This window comes from Lineus longissimus, chromosome 13 (assembly GCF_910592395.1).
Source record: "Lineus longissimus chromosome 13, tnLinLong1.2, whole genome shotgun sequence".
NCBI lineage: Eukaryota > Metazoa > Nemertea > Pilidiophora > Heteronemertea > Lineidae > Lineus > Lineus longissimus.
Genome location: NC_088320.1, coordinates 1,645,405 through 1,664,251, shown reverse-complemented (window position 1 = coordinate 1,664,251; position 18,847 = coordinate 1,645,405). Strand labels below are relative to the sequence as shown.

Sequence of the window (18,847 nt, the reverse complement as noted above, 5' to 3'; positions counted from 1 at the left end):
CTAGTGCGACCGTCTTGCCAACACGGTGATTAAAGCTTTGAGACAGTCACAACCTTACCGAGTGGGGCCTGGCTGCCAGTACGATTTTGCCAACACGGTGAGAGAGATGATGACAGCCACAACCAGACCGCATTGGCCCCTACAGCCCCACATTGAGAAGACTGTGACAGTGACAACCAAATATGATCGGGCCTGGCAGCTCCACCGTCTGCCAACAAGGTGAGGGAGATAAGACACTCACAAGAAGACCGAATCGGCCCTGGCAGCACGACCGTCTTGTCAGTCACAATCTGGCTGTCCTCGCGGTCTTGCTAGCACGGTTAGAGAGATGATGAGAGTGTCACAGCGTCTTGCATACATTATAGAGAAGCGACAGTCTCAACCAGACTGTATCGGGCCAGGCTGTCCCGCCGTCTTGCTTCCTCAGTGAGAGAGATACTTGTTGCTGTCTCATCTCGCTCTCCATGTTAACAACATGGTAGAGCAGGACCGGAAAGCTGTATTGGTCGTGTTGGACCTGTCTGTCCCTCTCACCGTGCGGACAATACGATGGGGGCAGCCAGGCTCCACCCGGCAGTGCTCAGTCTGGTTGTTACTGTGTCATCCCTCTCCCCAAGGCGTTGGTAAGGTTGTGATGCCACCATGGCCGATTAGGCGTCGATTTTGCTGTCTCATCTCCCTGACGGCTTTGGAGCCTGTCCCGTTTTGGTCTTGTTGTTACCGTGTCAACTCTTTCATCGTGTTGGAAAGACGGTGGTGTAATCAGGCCCGCTTAGGTTTGGTTGTTACAATCTTATCCCTCTCCCAGTGGTCACAACAGTCTCAAGTCAATAGAAGATAGAGCTGCTAGTTACGATTCGGGGTTGGTTGTGCAGACAGAGGGGCTGCCGGGGCAGATTCGGTCAGGCTGTGACTGGATCATCTTTCACCGTCTTGCTCAGGCCGATAGGGCTGCCAGCACCTATTCGATCAGTCTGCTTGTGATGTACCCCCATTCGGTCTAGTTTTGGCGGCCTCGTCTCCCTTGGTCTGTTGGCAAGACGGGGTAGCAGTTAGGTTCCATCTCTCTAGCTCACCATTGGTAAAATTGTGACTGCCGCATCCTCTCACTGTCGGAGACTCGGTCGGTGGAGCTACCTGGCTAGGCCAATTCTTTCTATTGCCTCTAATTGCCTAGTCTCTCTTACCGTCAGACAGCAGTCTATAGTTAAGACTGTCTCATCTCTCTCACAATGTAGGCAAGACAGTGGACAGCCTGGTCCGATTCTTGTCGTGAACGTGTCATCTCTCTCATCGGCAATGCAATGGCCTCCAGGGCCGATTCCCCTTGGTTGTGACGGTCTCGACTGTCTCCAGTCAATAGAAGTTGGAGCTGCCAGTTACGATTCTCTCGCTCGCCGTGTTTGGAAGACGGTAATGCTGCCAGGGCCGATTCCATCTCGTTTCGCTACAGTGCTTGCAATCAGTCTGATTCGGCCGTCTCATCTTCCTCAGGACAGGATGTGACAGTCACATTCCTGTCACTGAGTGGGCACCTCGGTGGTGCTGCTGTCTGAGGTTAACTGTCTCGTCTCTCCCACTGCGGTGAGCCGGTCGAACAGCCTGGCCCGCGATCTGGTTGTGACTGTCGCATCTCTCTTTCAATGCAGGCAAGACAGTGAGCATTGCAGCAACTAGGCCTGGGTAGGTTTGGTTGTGACTGTGTTATCCGTCTCATTGTGTTGACAAGACGGTGTAGTGGTGTAGTGGGTCGGTGATGCTGCCAGGACAGATTCGATTTGCTTGTCGTGGTCTCAACTGTCTCAATAGATTGTGTGACTGCCAGGTGTGATTCCGGTTTGGGTGTGATGTCTCGTTCACCGTGTCGACAAGACAGTGAAGGTGCCAGGGTCCATTCGGTCTGATTGTGACTGTCTCATCTCTCTCACTGTGTGTTGTGTCAACTTGGTGGTACTGCCAGGGACGATTTGGTATGGTTGTGGCCTGGTCTCACACTGTGTCATCACACTCACAGTGTCGGCGAATCAGGTATGACGCCTCAGCAAGGCTGTACGGCACCCATGTGCGAATCGGAATGGTTGTGACTGTCCTGTCTCTCACACATTGTTGGCGTCTCATCCCTCACGCCGTGTTGGCAAGACAATTGGGCAACCAGGCCCGATGTTGTCTGGTGGTGACTGTCTCATCTCTTGAATTGTGTTGGGAAGACGGCGAGGCCATTATCCTTGTACACAAGACGCCTTAGAGGACAGTTTGTGTCATCCCTCACGCTGTGTTGGCAAGACAATGGGGCAACCAGGCTCAATGTTGTCTGGTTGTGACTGTCTCATCTCTTGAATTGTGTTGGGAAGACGGCGAGGCCATTATCCTTGTACACAAGACGCCTTAGAGGACAGTTTGTGTCATCCCTCACGCTGTGTTGGCAAGACAATGGGGCAACCAGGCTCAATGTTGTCTGGTTGTGACTGTCTCATCTCTTGAATTGTGTTGGGAAGACGGCGAGGCCATTATCCTTGTACACAAGACGCCTTAGAGGACAGTTTGTGTCATCCCTCACACTGTGTTGACAGGACAATGGAGCAACCAGGCTCAATGTTGTCTGGTTGTGACTGTATCATCTCTTGGATTGTGTTGGGAAGACGGCGAGGCCATTATCCTTGTACACAAGACCCCTTAGACGACAGTTTGTGTCATCCCTCACGCCGTGTTGGCAAGACAATTGGGCAACCAGACCCGATGTTGTCTGGTTGTGGCTGTCTCATCTCTTGGATTTTGTTTGGGAAGACGGTGAGGCCATTATTCCTGTACACAAGACGCGTTAGAGGACAGGTTTTTTGTCTTTTGCGAAAGTTGCCCCTCCATCTATCTCCAGATGGAGGAAACGCGACTTGGTCTCAACCTGGCCAACAAGCAGAAAGAAACCGCGAAGATAATGTTTTTTAGAAAATTCTTTATTCAGGTGGTTTGTTTTCATAGCGTACCATGCACTACGATTATCACAGAATAATGTCCGGTCATTTGACTAAACATTTCATTAATTCAAACAGCAATGAGTAATGTTACACTGGACATTGACAAGTGTATTGGCGTAACCAAGACGATTACCATAGCTGACTGTGTACAAGTCACACCAAATTTTCAAGTGAAATCAAAGACTTCTTATGCAGAGGATTCCCTTATCATCAAACAAGAAAGATACATTCAAATTTTGGTCGTTTAACAGTTCTTCAGTTTACCAACTCCTTATTACAAGAGAAATGGTCTACACTGACAAAATCACACTGTTCCCTCTTCACTTGGAAATGGTTTTAGAAAGCAGTCCACATCTCAAACATAACAACACATGTATGCACAGTAATCTCATATTATGCAAAATTGATTGAACTTAAGCTTTTTTTATACCATTGGGCTTCAATTTAGCGTCACATTGTGACATACCCAACCATGGGTGTAATTTCACCAGAAAAGGTATGGTTTATACACAGTCAGGTACAGCAGACAGCAACTGTTTATTATCAGTTGCAGACAGATTATATACACTCTCATCCCCTATACTACATTTTATGTGTTATCTTCGTACAACTTTTAGACATTTTTACCTCTTCATGTTTCACATTGATCCCAGTTCATGCGTGTCCCATATGTGCAAAGTTTACTGTGGTCCAGTCTCTAAAGGGTTGAGAATGGTCACAAACATGCAAATAACAGCTAGCACTCTTGAATACATTCTTGGTGTTAATTAATTTAGTTTGACATGCACTTTATGAGAATTTTCAACACATTTAACAAATAATTTAGCAGTTAATTCATTGAATTCTGTCATAAGGTTCTGAATACTACATCCAGAGAATGCCCTCGAGTTATCAAGAGGTGTCTTATTCATGTTATAATGAACATAAGAGGAAGAAAGTGAGGAAATCACAATTTGCATTGACTGCTAAATGCAGCAAGCATGAATGAATAGTTTAATTGTAAATTGCCATCAACACGCAGTCCTTTTTTTCACAAAGGCTCCAGCTATCGAACGGAAACGATTCATGGTTTTTGCATGAATATTGCAGCGTACAACAGATGATACTGAGCCAAATGGACAAAGAAGGCCTCTTTTTAACGAATCAAAAGTGGTGAAATCTTTCACTCATTTCCTCAAACAGCACATATCGGTGCACACATTTTTCATTACGTTATCTACAGTATGATTGTCCATTATTTCAAGACGGATAGTACCTTCTAGCTACACATTTCTGCAAGACAACGGCACGAAAACGCACAAAAGACAATGCACATTTTGCTGTCAGCCAACATCGAACACCTATACATTTTAAGTAACTTGACCGAGACATAGTTAATTTCTTTTTCAATTCAATCCAGTTGGCTATAGGTCACAACAACCAACCATCCATTTCCATTTCAAGAGCTACGAATTTATACAGGTGTTTGATTACTATTTAGAAAGCCAATGCCAGATGTACAAAACAACATAGTCAAAGGGTTTATACAATGATTTTTAAGGAGTGTGTTTACAATAATATCATAGACATAATTATTTTCGAACTATTGTTTTCTTTACAAAAGACAGTGTTGCTGTTAAAGATAAGTAGTTATGGGTATCATTTCAAAAATTCAGATACATATTTAGATTTCACAGAACTCGAATTGAAGATGTGTTTTACCGAACAGCCCACTGCAAGCCCAACTTGATGTTTCTTTCTCCAAAGCATGCAGTGGGGCCAACTTCTTTGAAAGACTTTCATCACAAAGTCCACAAGATTAAGGTTCTCAGGGAGAGTTGGGGAAACGATTCTCCAGGGTGATGGCAGCACTTTGTGATGAAACTCCTCCCTTTGTTTGAACCCCAACCCTTCACCATTGAGAAACTCTCAACAGAAACTTGGTCTGTGATTGAAAGGAGCTCATGCAAGGATTCTCCATGAACCCCTTGACCAACAGTCCACTAACAGACAGCACATAACACAAGATAACTTCACTGGGCAACAGACCACACCGGAGGAACATTGAGAGCCACACAGTGGCCTTACTGACGGACAGCATCGCCTGGCGAGAATTTTCAGCACTATTTATCACCACGGCCACGTCAAGTAACTTCCATGAGCACTGCACTATTGTCTTTTACAATACTATTCACAGGTGATGAACTGTCATGATTCTCTCTGCAGCAGAAATAAATACACATTAGGAAAGAATTTCCAAGATATGGTGAATTGTATGTAGCATTCATACAAGAGCCTTGTTTAGAGTTGGCCTTCAGCTCGAAGCTGGATTTACTCAAGGATGTGGCTGGCATTGACTCGGAGAGGTGGGAAATACTCAGCGATGTTGAAGCTGACTCCATAACGCGAACCTTGAACTATAAGGGGACCAGCCCATACAAGAATAAAAAACACGAGTCATTACTTATTCTTGGTCTCTGGTGTTTTTTCTCTTCATGAAATAAACATCACTGAAGAGGAAGGCACCAAATACTTACAAAGGGACCTGCATGGTGGTCGTTGAATTCTTGGCAGGGATTTTCAGCAAAGATGGCAGGGAACAGGATGTATTGACGACAGCGATTGGCTGACTACTTGATGACATGGATGATGTTGTCGCCACGACGACATTCGCTGCCGCAGATGACGCTAAGGATGATGATGATACTGATGACTGACTACCCGTAGTCCCCGAACTTGTTAGAATGGGATAGTTGAGCTGTAGCACAGTGGCTGCTGGCGAAGTGGAAAATACATTGCTTTTATCTGAAACAAAGATTGGGAAATTTAGTTATGTCCTAGAAGTTCTTGCATCGAACAGGATAACAAGTCAAGATGTAATGTCCGCATCTGAAAAATTTCTAACCAAAGAAATAGCAAGAAACCCATCAAATTATCCCATAGATTGTGCAGTCTTGGACGTGACCTACTCCCCAACAACGTTTACTGCCAAAGAAGAGTTCAACCTGGATATCCATTTAGGTCAGAAGTCAGGCTAACACTGAAGCAGATACTTACTATCAGTGTTAATTGGTCCGTTAGTGAGCGTTGTAGTAGAAGTGTGAGTGAGTTGTGTAGCACCAACAGAAACCAGCGGAACAGTCTCCACAGCGACTTGAACCGACGAATTCACCACCGCAGAAGCAGCAAATTGTGCAGTCGCCGAATCCAGGGTAAACCTCGACGTCGGTTGCGAAGAAAAGGAATGTTCTAAGTCAACTGAACTATCTAAGTCTGTAGTTTGATAGCGTAGCATTTGTTCTTGCTGCTCGCGTTGCATTTGTAAGAGCTGCTCCTGGTGATTTTGGAAACTTTCGAAATTGAATTCCGTCACCATTTCCAATGGCGGTGATAAAGTCCCTGGTTGTGGCGATTCATCGATTGGTGGCGTTCGCGGCCGGAAATGCAACCTGAAATGTAGTCACAAAATACAATGGAGATGAATGGATGTTGTCTCTTAGGTTCCATCGGCCAACTGTCCTCAGGGAATGCAGCACATTTTTGTAGAACTATCATCAAATATAGCAAGGAAGTTTCAAGCGTTTGCCTTTACAGTGATTGGTTTGGATGAGAGCCATACCTACACCTACCAATTATTGTCTCGGATATGTGATAGGAAGTCGCTGTAATCTCCCGAATATGAGCTTGAGCTGGTCAAGTCTAAATCTGTTAAACAGTCGTCCCATTCTGTATGTGCCCGATCTAGTATTATTCTGAAAACACAAAACGACCATGTTCAATGGAAAAAACCTACCTACATTAGCAATATCAGTTCTTGATATGTTACTATTCCATGTTTTCACAATTAATCAAACCACCAATCAAAATGTCTTTTCTTTGGAGCAACTTTCCAGTCAAAGGAGTCTTGTTCAAATGTTCCCTCCAATCTTGACACAGTCGACCTACCTTCCCCCTCTACCAACACGCCGCCGAGAAAAACCTATACATCGCCGCGGCGTTGTCAATGACGTTAAAACATATCTATATCTTGGATCACCAGCTCCACCTTCTTCTGGACTTGACCACGGCCAGTTCCCAAGAGTACCAGTGACAGGCTGAAAACAGGTGAACACTTTGTTAGCCATAGTTTCAAATCACGGAAGGAACAATTCATGGACCTGCAGTCAAATGACATTACGGTCACGAAGTAAAGATGACTAGCAAACCATCAGGAACAATTCACACAAAATGGACCCAACGGAAAATCTGGTCCGACTACAAGTAGCTATGGCTCATGAACCCCAATTTCATAACCAATTCGCCTTAATCATATCTGGAACAAGAGCGCTTGAAAAACGAACCATTATGCACACTTACTGCTAAATAGCTACAGCCCTTCTTCCTCCTAAATGCATAGATACCATCAGGGTCATTTTCATCTTCATGATCAGACGGCGACATGGCCTGAAAATTGACGTTTAGCTATTAGACTTGGAACAATAACAAAGGCAAGTGTAAGTTCAGAGGCAACCAGCCTGATTAGGTCTTGGCAAGTCTTCATCATATTGATTCTTCAACAACAGACTCAAGTCTTTTGAAGCAACTAAATGGAATGCATCCCAAGAGTTTGGCTATGGATTTCAGAGACTATGAGCTTGTCTCCCCACACTGGATCACTGATATTGGAGAGGTTCAAATCCCCCAAAAAAGAATTATAGACCCTCTCTAGACTTACAGGAGAAATGGCTTCGTCATCTGATGAGTAAGCATCGGTGTGTAACACATCCACTTCATTGTACTGAGGTAACTGGGGCGTAGGTTGCGTACTGACTGACGGAACTGCAGAGGCCTGTTTATGCTTCCTCTTCTTGTATTCACGTTTCTTCCTAACATAACCATTATCCTCCTGAAGCAAGACAGTAGAAAACACTTCTAAAATTACAAGCGACACTCGAGTTTAAAATCACATATATCTGTGAGGAGCAGTTTTTGCAAGAATGCCACTTTGACATTATTGATTTTCTGATGTTTGAATGGGGCAGCAGGATGGTGAAGACAAATAATGGTTATGCAACATAATCAACAACATCAATCAATATTATATGAACCAGTAGCTAATAGCAGTTACAGAAATATCTCGATTGAATTTAGCTTACAGATTTTTTTCTCGCCCATTCTCTGCCCGGAGCAAACTGGTTAACAGGAATGAATGAAGGTATTTTGTGTCTCTGTGCCAAAGCTTCAGCCAACAATGTGCCGTTGAAGTCTTGAACTTGGTATCTGAAAGATTAGAGTCGATTAGTGACTGAGGGCTCTATCATTCTAGTTTTCAGAGACATTTAAAGGCGGGTATTTTGCTCACCCTTTTGCACAGCACTTGAAGTTTGCCCTCAGATCCTATTCCTAATGCATAACCCTCAATTTTATGACAGTCAAGGAATTTGAGGGTTTCTGCTTCACTTCAACAGGGACCCAGGGAAGATCAGATTCTACCCCAAACACATACCTTTTCTCAACAATCTCAATGGTAAGCTGCAGCAGTTCTTTTTTCGTTTTTTCTCTCCGTTTGATCATTTCCAACAACGTGCTGAAAGAGAGACAACAGATCATCAACCAATTCGATTACATTATAAGTTGAAAATTACGTTTGATAAATACTGGAAGTCGCTATAACGATTCAACATAGAACTGGAGTCTTGCACTTCTGAGCCTGAAAATACATTTTCTACTCCTGCATGGAACTTACACTGCCCGGCTGAGGTCCCTTCGTAGTTTGAGCATCCTCTCATAGGATGTTTCGTCATTTTTACGATTCTTTCTCGTCTGCATCTTTTCTGTGCGGCGTCTGAATGCCACGTATGGATTGTTCGTCGTCGAGCCGTCCCGTTTTTCGGTCTTGACAGATGGAATGAGAGGATGTTGCTGGAAAAAAGACAACTTCATATAGGGATATCGGCATGCCTATAGGCATTTTTTCTCTTCTTTTGAGACTGTTCCACCTCTTCGACTGCATCCAGTCAAGGTCATCAAAATTGAGCTGGTCGAGGACACCTGAACCAATTCCAATATATTTCGAAGACCAACAAAACCTACCATTCGTAATCGTTTGTTCAGCCAGTAGTCATACACTGCAATAATTAGATCATCATCTTCCTTGAGCAAAAGTTTGGCTTCCTGTAAGGTCACAACCTGAAAAGAAAAGACAGCACTGGTAATTCGCGAGACAGGATTTGTGAAATGTCACAACCAAGCAGAAAGACCACGTCTTGAAAATCCTTCCACCTGACACTGGCCTGTTTCTCTCCCAATACTAACCTGCTGACCGCTGCCCTTCTCCAACCGGTCCATCATCTCCTCAAACTGCAATGGCGTCACTTCCATTTTCTTCACTTGTTTCTGAAGCCAGTTCTCGTCTTCACTGTCCATGTCATAATCAGGTATCTCCTGATCCATACTAAATGCTGCAATCAGAAAATCTCATTTTAAACACCCGAGGATGGTTGGTAGTTGTTGCTGATGCAACTCGGACACCATCAAATGATGGTTGTGCCATCGCATCATGCCAGCATTGGTTCAGCGTCTATTGTGTTATCCTGCACAGACTGGTTGTGACCATTCAACAACAGTCACATCTGGTTGGTCAATAGTTGGAGAGTGATGCCAATGTGTCACTGACGATCATGTATTGGACTGGTTGTGACAGTCATATGAATGTTAAACAGACATGATTATTGTGATATACCTTGTACATGGATGTACTGTTTTGGCTGCTTGTAATCGGATGTATACAGTTTATCATGATGAACTTCGTTAGCAGCATCAATCTCGGGAATCGGGATGACCAAGACTTCGGATGTTCCATAAACTTGTTGTGCTGATAATGCTCGTTGAAGATGATGTTCCTGGAGTGTGAAAAGTAATGGCAAGACTAAAATGACAGTTCACATAATCTTTTTATCAAACTTCTTACTCACTTGTTGAGTGTCATTTTTCGGGTTTTAGGCCCCAATTACCTAAAGGCCAAATATAGCACAAGGGGATTCCCAGAAAATGTGAAAATCAGGAATTTCTTGCATTGTTTTTTTTCCAAAACTGTCGGTCAGTCGACTTCTCATAAAAAGTGCATTCAAACCGAACATTCAATTTGACGAGATATGCTGAGAAAATTTTACTCAGTTTGGATGCATGACAAAGTAATAGGTTATTTTTCAATATCCACTGTACATTCTTATTGGTTAATGTACAAGCCAGTACATTTTGCACAGCGAATGCACACGAGATGACTTCTGTACGGAGAATGCATTGCAAAGGGTCACGTGACTTTTCGAAAATTCGGATGAAGAATTGTGCGGACTTTCGACATTTTAAAGAAAACTGATCGTTTTGAACTATCATTATTAACCCCAAGATTAAGTGCAACGTACGATAAAGGCATCAGACAAGCACTTTCGAAAATACGGCGCAATAAATTTGCGCGCCAATTCCAAGATGGCGGCCAATCAAAAATCCGGGCGAAGGGCAACAAAGAGGACGTACCGATTCCTCTTCTTTCTCCATTCCCGTGGGCATTTGCGGTACTGCACGATTAATGGCTGCAAAATCTGGTAAATCAGGAATATCTTCAGCCTCATAAACCGGCATAGGCTTGCTGGCGTCAAGCGCCCGGGCCCTGAACGACAGCTTACTCATTTTGACGACCTCGAATATGCTAATTAGGTCCGACGATACTGCTATTTAAATTTACACAAAAACTGTCGATCAAAACTAGGAAATTTTAGGTGGAGGCGGTAGGATATAATTCCATCTAGCTTATAAGCTGGCCCTAACCGCTCCTACCACCTCACATTTTCATCTATTTCGTGTTTTATCCAAGCTTTTTTCGACGAAATTCACGATCCATCATGGCGGCGAACCAAACCCATAAATGCATCCCACAATTCTGAGCGGGCAGGTGCGTGCGCAGCAATTTGTTCAATATCCACACATGGCAAGGCATTTTATTTATTGACTTATTTAAAGTAGATTTCTATTATCATCTACTTGAAAATATCCCTATTGCATACAGCAGACAATCACTGAAGCATTCAAGAATCTCATCGATCTAAGATATTGGGATGTCATGTCATAGATTTCGTAAGAGGGGCATGGGTTTTTGAGGTCGTAAATTTTCATTTCTCGGAATGTGCAACCCGGAAGTAAATGTAAATAAACATTGACACGTGGTCACTACACGTGGTTTGTTTGGCAGATAAAGCCCTTTTTCATCATCCCTCACCATCTAGGTGATTTGAGGCAAATAGTGAATCAGTTAGCTAAGTTGACTAAACAACAAGGTGACTAGTGTATACAGATGGATTTGACATTGCTACTACTAGTATTACCCTTGATATAGACGGTCGTACTTGCCTTCCTTCTTCACTGACTTCAGTATGAGTAGTGTTGTAATAGTAATTGTAAGACCTTTCTTATGAGTAGCACTGTAATGTGTAATTCTTGGAATTAAGTGTGCGGGATTATTGGAATTGGGTTCAGATAATATACCTGTGAAAATTCCCACGGTCTACTTTTAATCCTCCATTCTCCCCAGCGTGATCAATTACGTCAGCATTGATGCGGCTCCTCATTGGATGGAGACGCATCAACGTTGCCCCCTGATTGGTGCAGACAAAGCTGCGCGTGAATACAAAACAGCTGTCCGCACGCTCTCGGCAGAGAGAGAGAGAGAGATAGAAAGAGAGCGATAGAGAGTTATTCCAGTCTCCCGAGTATTTTATAATCACGTGCACAAATCGTCATCCCGACGAACTATTTAATCAGTTATGACTTTGGTGTGTATAATTTTGTGAAGCAGTGTTAGAATAAAGGATCCGGACGTTAGAAGGCAAATTCAGGACTTATTACGTTTGTAACCTGTGCAAATACAACAGTAGTGCTTGGAATTCTTTATCTTATTCATTATTCATGTTCTCAATTTCATGTTATCTAAATTCAGGTTGTTTCTAGCCTGCCGGAAAGCCCCAAGTAAGACGTCTTCAAGTTGAAAATGAGAGTGGTGATTGTCCCTGGGAATGGTGCCGGGGATGTGGAACGAGCTAATTGGTTAGTCTTCTCGGTGACATACTCAATACTGACTGTTGGAAAAGGAGAGCTGTCACCAGATTTCCTATGCCAATGAATGCGCTACAGCACGTCTTCCTTCAGTCTTTACTCAAAAAACAAACAAACAAGATAGCTGGATATCCAAGTAGTAAGGAAAATGCCCTACTTCTAAAGATATTGAAATATGGTTATAGCGATCAACTGGGAAGTAAATGTAGGCTACCTGATCTGTCTATCTGAAGAGCCTTAGACCAAATACTTGCACCATAAATTAGTTCTGCAGTGAAAACCCTGGGAAAAAACACACAGCTGTCCCTGGTGCATGTATTTGAAGTACATGCAGGTTCATTCCAGTCTCTTTGTGAATTGATTTGCCAGAGACAGCTTCTATTAATCAGCTAGATAGTTATGTCATGTCTCAATTGGTTGCTTTTTTCAGGTATGGCTGGGCCAAACGAAAGCTGAACCAATTGGACAAGGTGGAATGTCTTCTCAAAAATATGCCGGATCCCGTAACAGCCAGAGAGTCAATATGGCTTCCTTTCATGCGTAATGAACTTCACTGTGATGAGAACACCATCATAATCGGGCACAGCTCTGGTGCTGCAGCAGCAATGCGATTGGCAGAATCACAAAAGTTGTTTGGAATCATCCTTGTGTCTGCTTATATAAGTGACATGGGTGAAGAGAATGAGAAAGAGAGTGGATATTTCAATCGTCCGTGGGAATGGGAGAAAATCAAACAGAACTGTGGATTTATTGAACAGTTTGGTTCAACTGATGACCCATTTCTTCCATGGAGTGAGCAGACCACTGTTGCGAAGGAATTAAAGGCCAATTTCCATAAATATGACAATCGAGGACATTTTATGAACAGCAGTTTTCCAGAGTTGATATCTGCTGTGAAAGCCAAGTTGTCCTGATTATTTACCTATTAGTTGTATTCAAATAAAACAAATTGAATTTGTTAATATCTGTGTTCGGTATGATGTCATTCATTCTAATCCCATTGCTGAGTTCAGTTTTGAAGTGTGCAGAAGCAGGAAAGTCAACAATATAGAATGCCATGATCATTTATTACAAAATCGGCCAATTTACAAGAAAGAACAACTATTTCGCAGACCAAACTGATAAGGCTGGAGAAATCGCCCCACAGTTAAAGCCGTCGATGATAAACATGTCCCAAACAACAAACAGTTGCCAGTGATTCACTAAACTGGCATCGGCTTCCTGAACAAACAAAGCGGGACTTACACTTGCCAAGCACAAAAGATGAACAACAACTTTCACCATTCCTATTCCCTAGCAGGAGCTTGCAACCCAATACCTGGCCCATCGCCAACCCATCATAATGTTGTTACAACATTAAACAATAAAAGAAGACTAGCAATTTTTTCAGAGTGAATACACCATGAACACAATGTCGGGCAGCCTCTCCACTGACACCAGTCTAAATATTTGCTCACAGTTCTCCAAAGTTCCACCAGAACTGAAGCTAACAATGTTTTCTTCCACTCTTGGTAAACAATGCACAATTTGAGCCACAGGCCTTAGACATTGGCCAAAACCTTAGGTATGAACTGCTTCAAGAAAGCAAACAACATATTAAAGTCTCCTCTCATTTCAGGCGACTCCAGCTTCATGCAGAGATTGACCTGACAAGGGTTCATATCCTTAAACATCTCGAGTGTGAACAAGACCGGCGACCACATTTTATGCTCACCAGACTCTTTGATCTCATTTGTGACCTTCGCTTCGAACACTATCGGTGACGCACCACGCTTTTGCACATTCTTACTAAAGCGCTTGCGATCTGTCCATACTTTATGTTTGACACTCGCATGGCAGACCATCAGCAAGTCTTCTGTTTCTTCCCACTCCTGTAACTTCTCAGGCGGGGCGGGTGACAATCCTTTCTTTCCACCAGATGGTGCATTACAAGCCTCCTGCTCTTCTGCTGTCTTGATCTTCTTGGAGTCCGAGTCTAAATCCTCTGTGGCTCCTCGCTTAGAACCCAAATCAACCTTTTCATCCCCCTGTGAGCACCCCTCCCCTCCTTCAGTATTTTCCTCAGAAGCAGACGCTTCCATTTGCTTGTTGTCGTCTGCCTGGATATCAATCACCAAAGACTCCAAGGTCTTGTCCATGAACGTCTTAACGTCTGCAGACAAGACCTTCTCTAGTGTGAACTTGACAGCTTTGCAAACGTACATGCACCATGACTCATTCAAATCCAAGCCTTGGGACGCGGCAATCGTGAAAAGTTTTGGACATGTTCCAAAGGTCATCGGAATGGAGATCAAGCACTCTGCAGCCTTGACTGGGGCCTTGGGCATGCTGACTTCAATGTTTTCCTTTGAGAATAGATATGGAAGGCCCCAACTTTGTGTTTCGCTTTTCTGGCCAAACGAGGGGTTTTTCAGTTTCTGGTAGGCAATGTGGAATTCCTCATAGATCATCTTGGATGTTCTCTCATTAACATTCAGGGCTGTATTGTGCTCAAGGACAAAAGGATCCTGGATGCAGAAAGGACCAACCTGCGCAAAAAGGAGAAACGATTACAGTTAGGATAATCTCACTCACTCACTCTAACATCTTTTTATGCAAAGAGTTTTTACAGTTACAAGGTTTGTAAGCTCACAGTTGTTTTACCATGGGTTCTTGAGTTATGTGGTTTAAAATCATATAAGAACTTGATCAGAACAGGAAACCCCCGTATCTTCGAAATCACTGACCAGTTCTAGATGAGGTTATTTTACACTTACTCTAAAATTAGTCAGGGCACTTCCACTCAAGTGTTGACTGATGCGACCTATCGGGATGGCCACTCCAGTCCTAACGCTGATCACATTGTTCACACAGTCAAACTCAGAGTAGAACTTGAAGAATCCAGTCAAGAGCTCCACTGAAAGGAAACGATGGAACTTTTACTTAAAGAATTCTTATACTCCTTTCAACACAGGCAATATTCACACACACAACTGGCTGGTTCGTGTTCGAGCAGACAACTTTATTCGGCTATCCCTACTGCTTGGTCTTCAGGTGTGGCTTATGACAGACCTTGCTGACCACAACAACAATTTCAGATGTAAACTGTCATTGAACACCATGAAGGCTCAAGGACCACTGTCATAAATGAGCACACCACAACCCATGACTTTCCGATTATGAGCCAGAATCCCCAGAAGAATCAAGTTGTTATGCTGCTCCTGCTTGAAACAGATCATACTCACAAACAGTCATTGTGTTTGATGACTTGGGGACCTTGTCCTTGTCTGTCATTAGGGTGCAGTCCCACATGTCAATCCGGTTCCGATCAGAATCAGCTAGAAAATGAATAGTTTAGGTAAATGACATGACGCACAGCCAATGGCAATTGATTTGCTGCTGTTCATAAGTAAACCTTGATGGCAAGATTCTAAAACTAAGATATTATAACTATATAAGTACAGCTCGGTTCGGCTGGGGCAATCCATGCAGAAGCCAAAATTACACATAGAGAAGTCAACAAAACAGTGCACTTGCAAGCTCAACAACCTTACCATGCTTTAATGCAAGCTCTTCAGCAGTTGGGCCCAACGTCCAGGCAGAGGAATTCAGTTTGGGCCCAAACCAAGATTAGCATACCAAATGTAGAAAATCACCAAGCTTACCACACATCATTGCAAGCTCTTCAGGAGTTGGGAACACTTTGGGTTTGACATTTTCTAAGTAGAAGATCACCAGCAGTGAGAGTGCGTAGTTTGTTAGTCGAGGTCCGGCACTGATATTTCCCGTGATCTCCTTGACCTTTGCCCAGTAACGGATCGTGTGCATCAGGGGCTGGAATCTCCGCTCATATGCAACGTAGAACTGGATCAGGCTGGTATTCACAAGCGCAATCCTGAATGAAAAAGAAGAAATGGAACTTCAGTGGCGCTGCAATGTACCTACCCACCATGAGTGCTACGAGAATGAAACATCTAAGATACATTTTTCAGACTCCGAACATTAGTTATGACCCATTAATATGGGGAATAATGATGGCAACAAAATAGACAGCAGCAGATGATGGGCCATTTGAGTGACACTGACAGTTTAAAAAACTTTGCAGCAGAGCACCGAGGAAGTCTTGCCAATATTGTTGAATAATGTTGAGGCCATCAGATGTGACTGCTCCAATAACAAAATAATTGATGAACTAAGGTACACACCTGTTATTCAAACTGAGGTCGATCTTTTTTCCTGTCGGGTTGTGCACGAATCTCACCAGAGGGCATCGGTTGCTCGGGATGGTCAGGACATTAGACACGCCCTTCCCTGCAGTCGTCAAGATCTTGGCAATGAGTTTCGCCTTGTCGAGAACCGGCACCTTCTCTAACTCATCACGTGACATAAATGATCCTTTCATGTTCCGGAATGACTCAATATGTTTAACATAGGGATACGCCTGGGGTTGTTTAGTTGCCTACAGGAGAAAGATACTGCAAAATGCTATGCTTTGCGGTAAACCACTCGCTTAACGCAATGACACGGCATTCCACAGTACTCAAGAAGGGACACCTAATTTTGGTCGATTGATCCTGACGTCACATGACTTAGTCCTTGAGTAGAACAAGGCAGTGACTTCAGTTTCAGTCGGTGCCTTTTTTGTTCGTCTACTTGCTGCAAAAATTGTTTCGTAACATCTGGCACATTCTGACCAACCGAACCAACTTCCCGGCAAAACTGCCAGTCCAATTCCAAACTTAGGTGGCCCAGCTTGATCATAAATAGGTAATGCATTTATATGATGAAACGTGAGAGATATTTGTAATCGTTTGGAGCCATATGATTTTCATGTACGTCGGAACAAGGACCGCACGATTGCTCTAGATGATATGTGATTATAGTAACATCCACTGCTCAAGCCACTCTCATCTCAACTGTAATGGAACATGATCTCGGTTAGAAAAGGTCAAGCCAGGATTCAGACCCCCAAACAGTAACTGGGAAGCGGATTGAATCATCAACGCCTACAATTTGATATGATGGTCATTGTTTGATTACAAATTAAACTTCGGCTCTTCAATGACAGATTCAAGAATTTACCACAAACTGCAAAAAGCAGACATTTCTTTACTTCACTGCATATTTAGCAGTACTAACAAGCGGTATTGCCTTCAAATCAAAATTTCTGACATTAGATTGTTTGGGTCCCAAAAACATAACTTCATTTACCTGTTCCTTCATGATGGGTTTATCGAGGTTGAGATCCAGAAAGATGTCCATGTCACTGTTGGTGCTACCAAATCCATTGACCGAAGACCCAAACTGGTGGATCGTACAACCTACAACAGAAGATTATAAGATTACAACAGGGTGAAATATGAAATAGCTAGCAACAGTTTTTCACCCTGGGAAAACACTTCAATTGGGTGCCAACTGTACCGTCTAGCGTCAAGCAAGTAATGATCTCAAATGTAATAAATGCAGAAGCAGACATTGGCATACCTGGGAAGAATAATGAGAAGACCCCCTGGAGCATGTCAACAACAGACTTCCTTAACTCTATATCTTCTGGGCTCAGCTGGACCTCTTCCACAAGGCGCTTGATCTGGTCATCCAACTGGAAACATAATTGAATTAGATGAGGATGCAGTTAGAGAGACATAAAGTTTATAATTTATATCGATATCCTCCAAAAGCAGAAAGACTCACAGTCCACACACTTCTCTTTCAATCAATATTTTACAATTTGAAGGCAAGTACCGGTACAAACCGTTTCATTTTCATCAAGGAGCCTGTGATTCATTTCATCAATATCGGTAGCAGACGATGGTCCCTCTTGCTCCGATTTCTTCTCCATCAGTTTTGCCATATCGTCTTTTCCATGACCTCTGCCTTCCTTCAAGGTCACTTCAAGAAGGAAGTCACCAAGCCAGTGTCTCTTCTGTTGCTGAGCTGTGTGGGCTGACCCTGGTTTCTTGAAGGTCACCAAGGCATAGCTCTGAAAAGTAGATCAATGTATTATGTTAACTTGAGTGTCACCAACATAGATTTGGTAACACGAACCCTTTATTTTCAAGACAAAGGACAAATAGTATGCCCCAAGGTACACTACCACATTACTGGTTTGCTAAATCAAGACAGTGAGTAACAACATGAAAAAACTCTGCAGACGAAAGACATTCTTTAAAATTCATGTTCATCACATGACGTTAACTCACAAATGATCTGTATTCAACATAAACATCCTCGACTGGTCCATATCTCTCAAAGTACGCCCACAGCTCATTGTCAATGAATGGTATTCGGGGGAAGTTCTTAACACGAAGCGTCCGAGTTACTTTGCCACCCACCGCACCACCATGTTGGTCCTGCATCTTACGATGCTTCTTCCCACGATAATGGTCCTCGAGGATTTGCTCTGTAAGAAATCGAAAAATGCTTTTTTACTGTTGGTTTAGTTCAAACAAATTGTTGCCCTATTTCAATTGTGCATTGAACCCACTGGTCCTCCCCGGCAGACAGAGAGAGGCAGAAGCTGAGGGAAGTATAAACTAAGAAGAAAAACTATACAGAACAGCAATGCATTTTATTTTCGGTACACCCTGTAGAGCATTCTCTTGTGTCACTTTGCACAGTGTCAAGAAATTCACAACAATTTCTTTCTAAGCATGATGTTCACTTCATTTTGATATAAACTGCTTTGTTCGGGTACCTGAATTTACAGAGATGTTGCACACATCACAGTGGTACTCCATTTTTGTCTACTTTGAGAGAGAAATACGTGATTTTATTCGATAAAATTTTCTAAAGACTTTACTGCAGTTACAAGTTTCCCCGATAGGGGTACT

The 18,847-nt window shown here is 43.1% G+C and overlaps 3 protein-coding genes across 9 annotated transcripts; 1 reads left to right on the top strand and 2 right to left on the bottom strand.

Annotated features, from left to right (window-relative positions):
• Window positions 1-2,933: 2,933 nt before the first annotated feature.
• On the bottom strand, window positions 2,934-10,845 carry LOC135497859 (enhancer of polycomb homolog 1-like). The gene is made up of 14 exons (XM_064787827.1): window positions 10,467-10,845; window positions 9,673-9,832; window positions 9,246-9,391; window positions 9,024-9,119; window positions 8,677-8,852; window positions 8,437-8,517; window positions 8,087-8,210; window positions 7,666-7,836; window positions 7,308-7,394; window positions 6,897-7,045; window positions 6,581-6,703; window positions 6,009-6,400; window positions 5,489-5,756; window positions 2,934-5,171 (listed from the first exon to the last, which is right to left on the bottom strand). Exons 1-14 carry the CDS (start codon window positions 10,617-10,619, stop codon window positions 5,096-5,098), a joined length of 2,202 nt encoding a protein of 733 aa, XP_064643897.1. The 5' UTR covers window positions 10,620-10,845; the 3' UTR covers window positions 2,934-5,095.
• On the top strand, window positions 10,423-12,998 carry LOC135497860 (putative hydrolase RBBP9). Of its 6 annotated transcripts, none has more exons than XM_064787832.1 (3): window positions 10,423-10,534; window positions 11,923-12,029; window positions 12,469-12,998. In XM_064787832.1, the coding sequence occupies exons 2-3, from the start codon at window positions 11,974-11,976 to the stop codon at window positions 12,950-12,952; spliced, it is 540 nt and encodes a 179-aa protein (XP_064643902.1). In that variant the 5' UTR covers window positions 10,423-10,534; window positions 11,923-11,973; the 3' UTR covers window positions 12,953-12,998. The 6 variants fall into 6 exon arrangements, with proteins under 6 accessions (XP_064643902.1, XP_064643903.1, XP_064643900.1 ...); XM_064787833.1 differs by lacking the exon at window positions 10,423-10,534 and adding an exon at window positions 10,895-10,917; XM_064787830.1 differs by lacking the exon at window positions 10,423-10,534 and adding an exon at window positions 10,928-11,063.
• A 100-nt stretch (window positions 12,999-13,098) lies between these two features.
• LOC135498231 (speckle targeted PIP5K1A-regulated poly(A) polymerase-like) lies at window positions 13,099-18,820 on the bottom strand. 2 transcript variants are annotated; one of them, XM_064788445.1, is made up of 10 exons: window positions 18,712-18,820; window positions 18,218-18,417; window positions 17,770-17,997; window positions 17,502-17,616; window positions 17,229-17,338; window positions 16,223-16,476; window positions 15,683-15,912; window positions 15,263-15,355; window positions 14,795-14,934; window positions 13,099-14,566 (listed from the first exon to the last, which is right to left on the bottom strand). In XM_064788445.1, the coding sequence occupies exons 1-10, from the start codon at window positions 18,752-18,754 to the stop codon at window positions 13,580-13,582; spliced, it is 2,400 nt and encodes a 799-aa protein (XP_064644515.1). In that variant the 5' UTR covers window positions 18,755-18,820; the 3' UTR covers window positions 13,099-13,579. The 2 variants fall into 2 exon arrangements, with proteins under 2 accessions (XP_064644515.1, XP_064644516.1); XM_064788446.1 differs by lacking the exon at window positions 18,712-18,820 and adding an exon at window positions 18,633-18,707.
• Window positions 18,821-18,847: the final 27 nt, after the last annotated feature.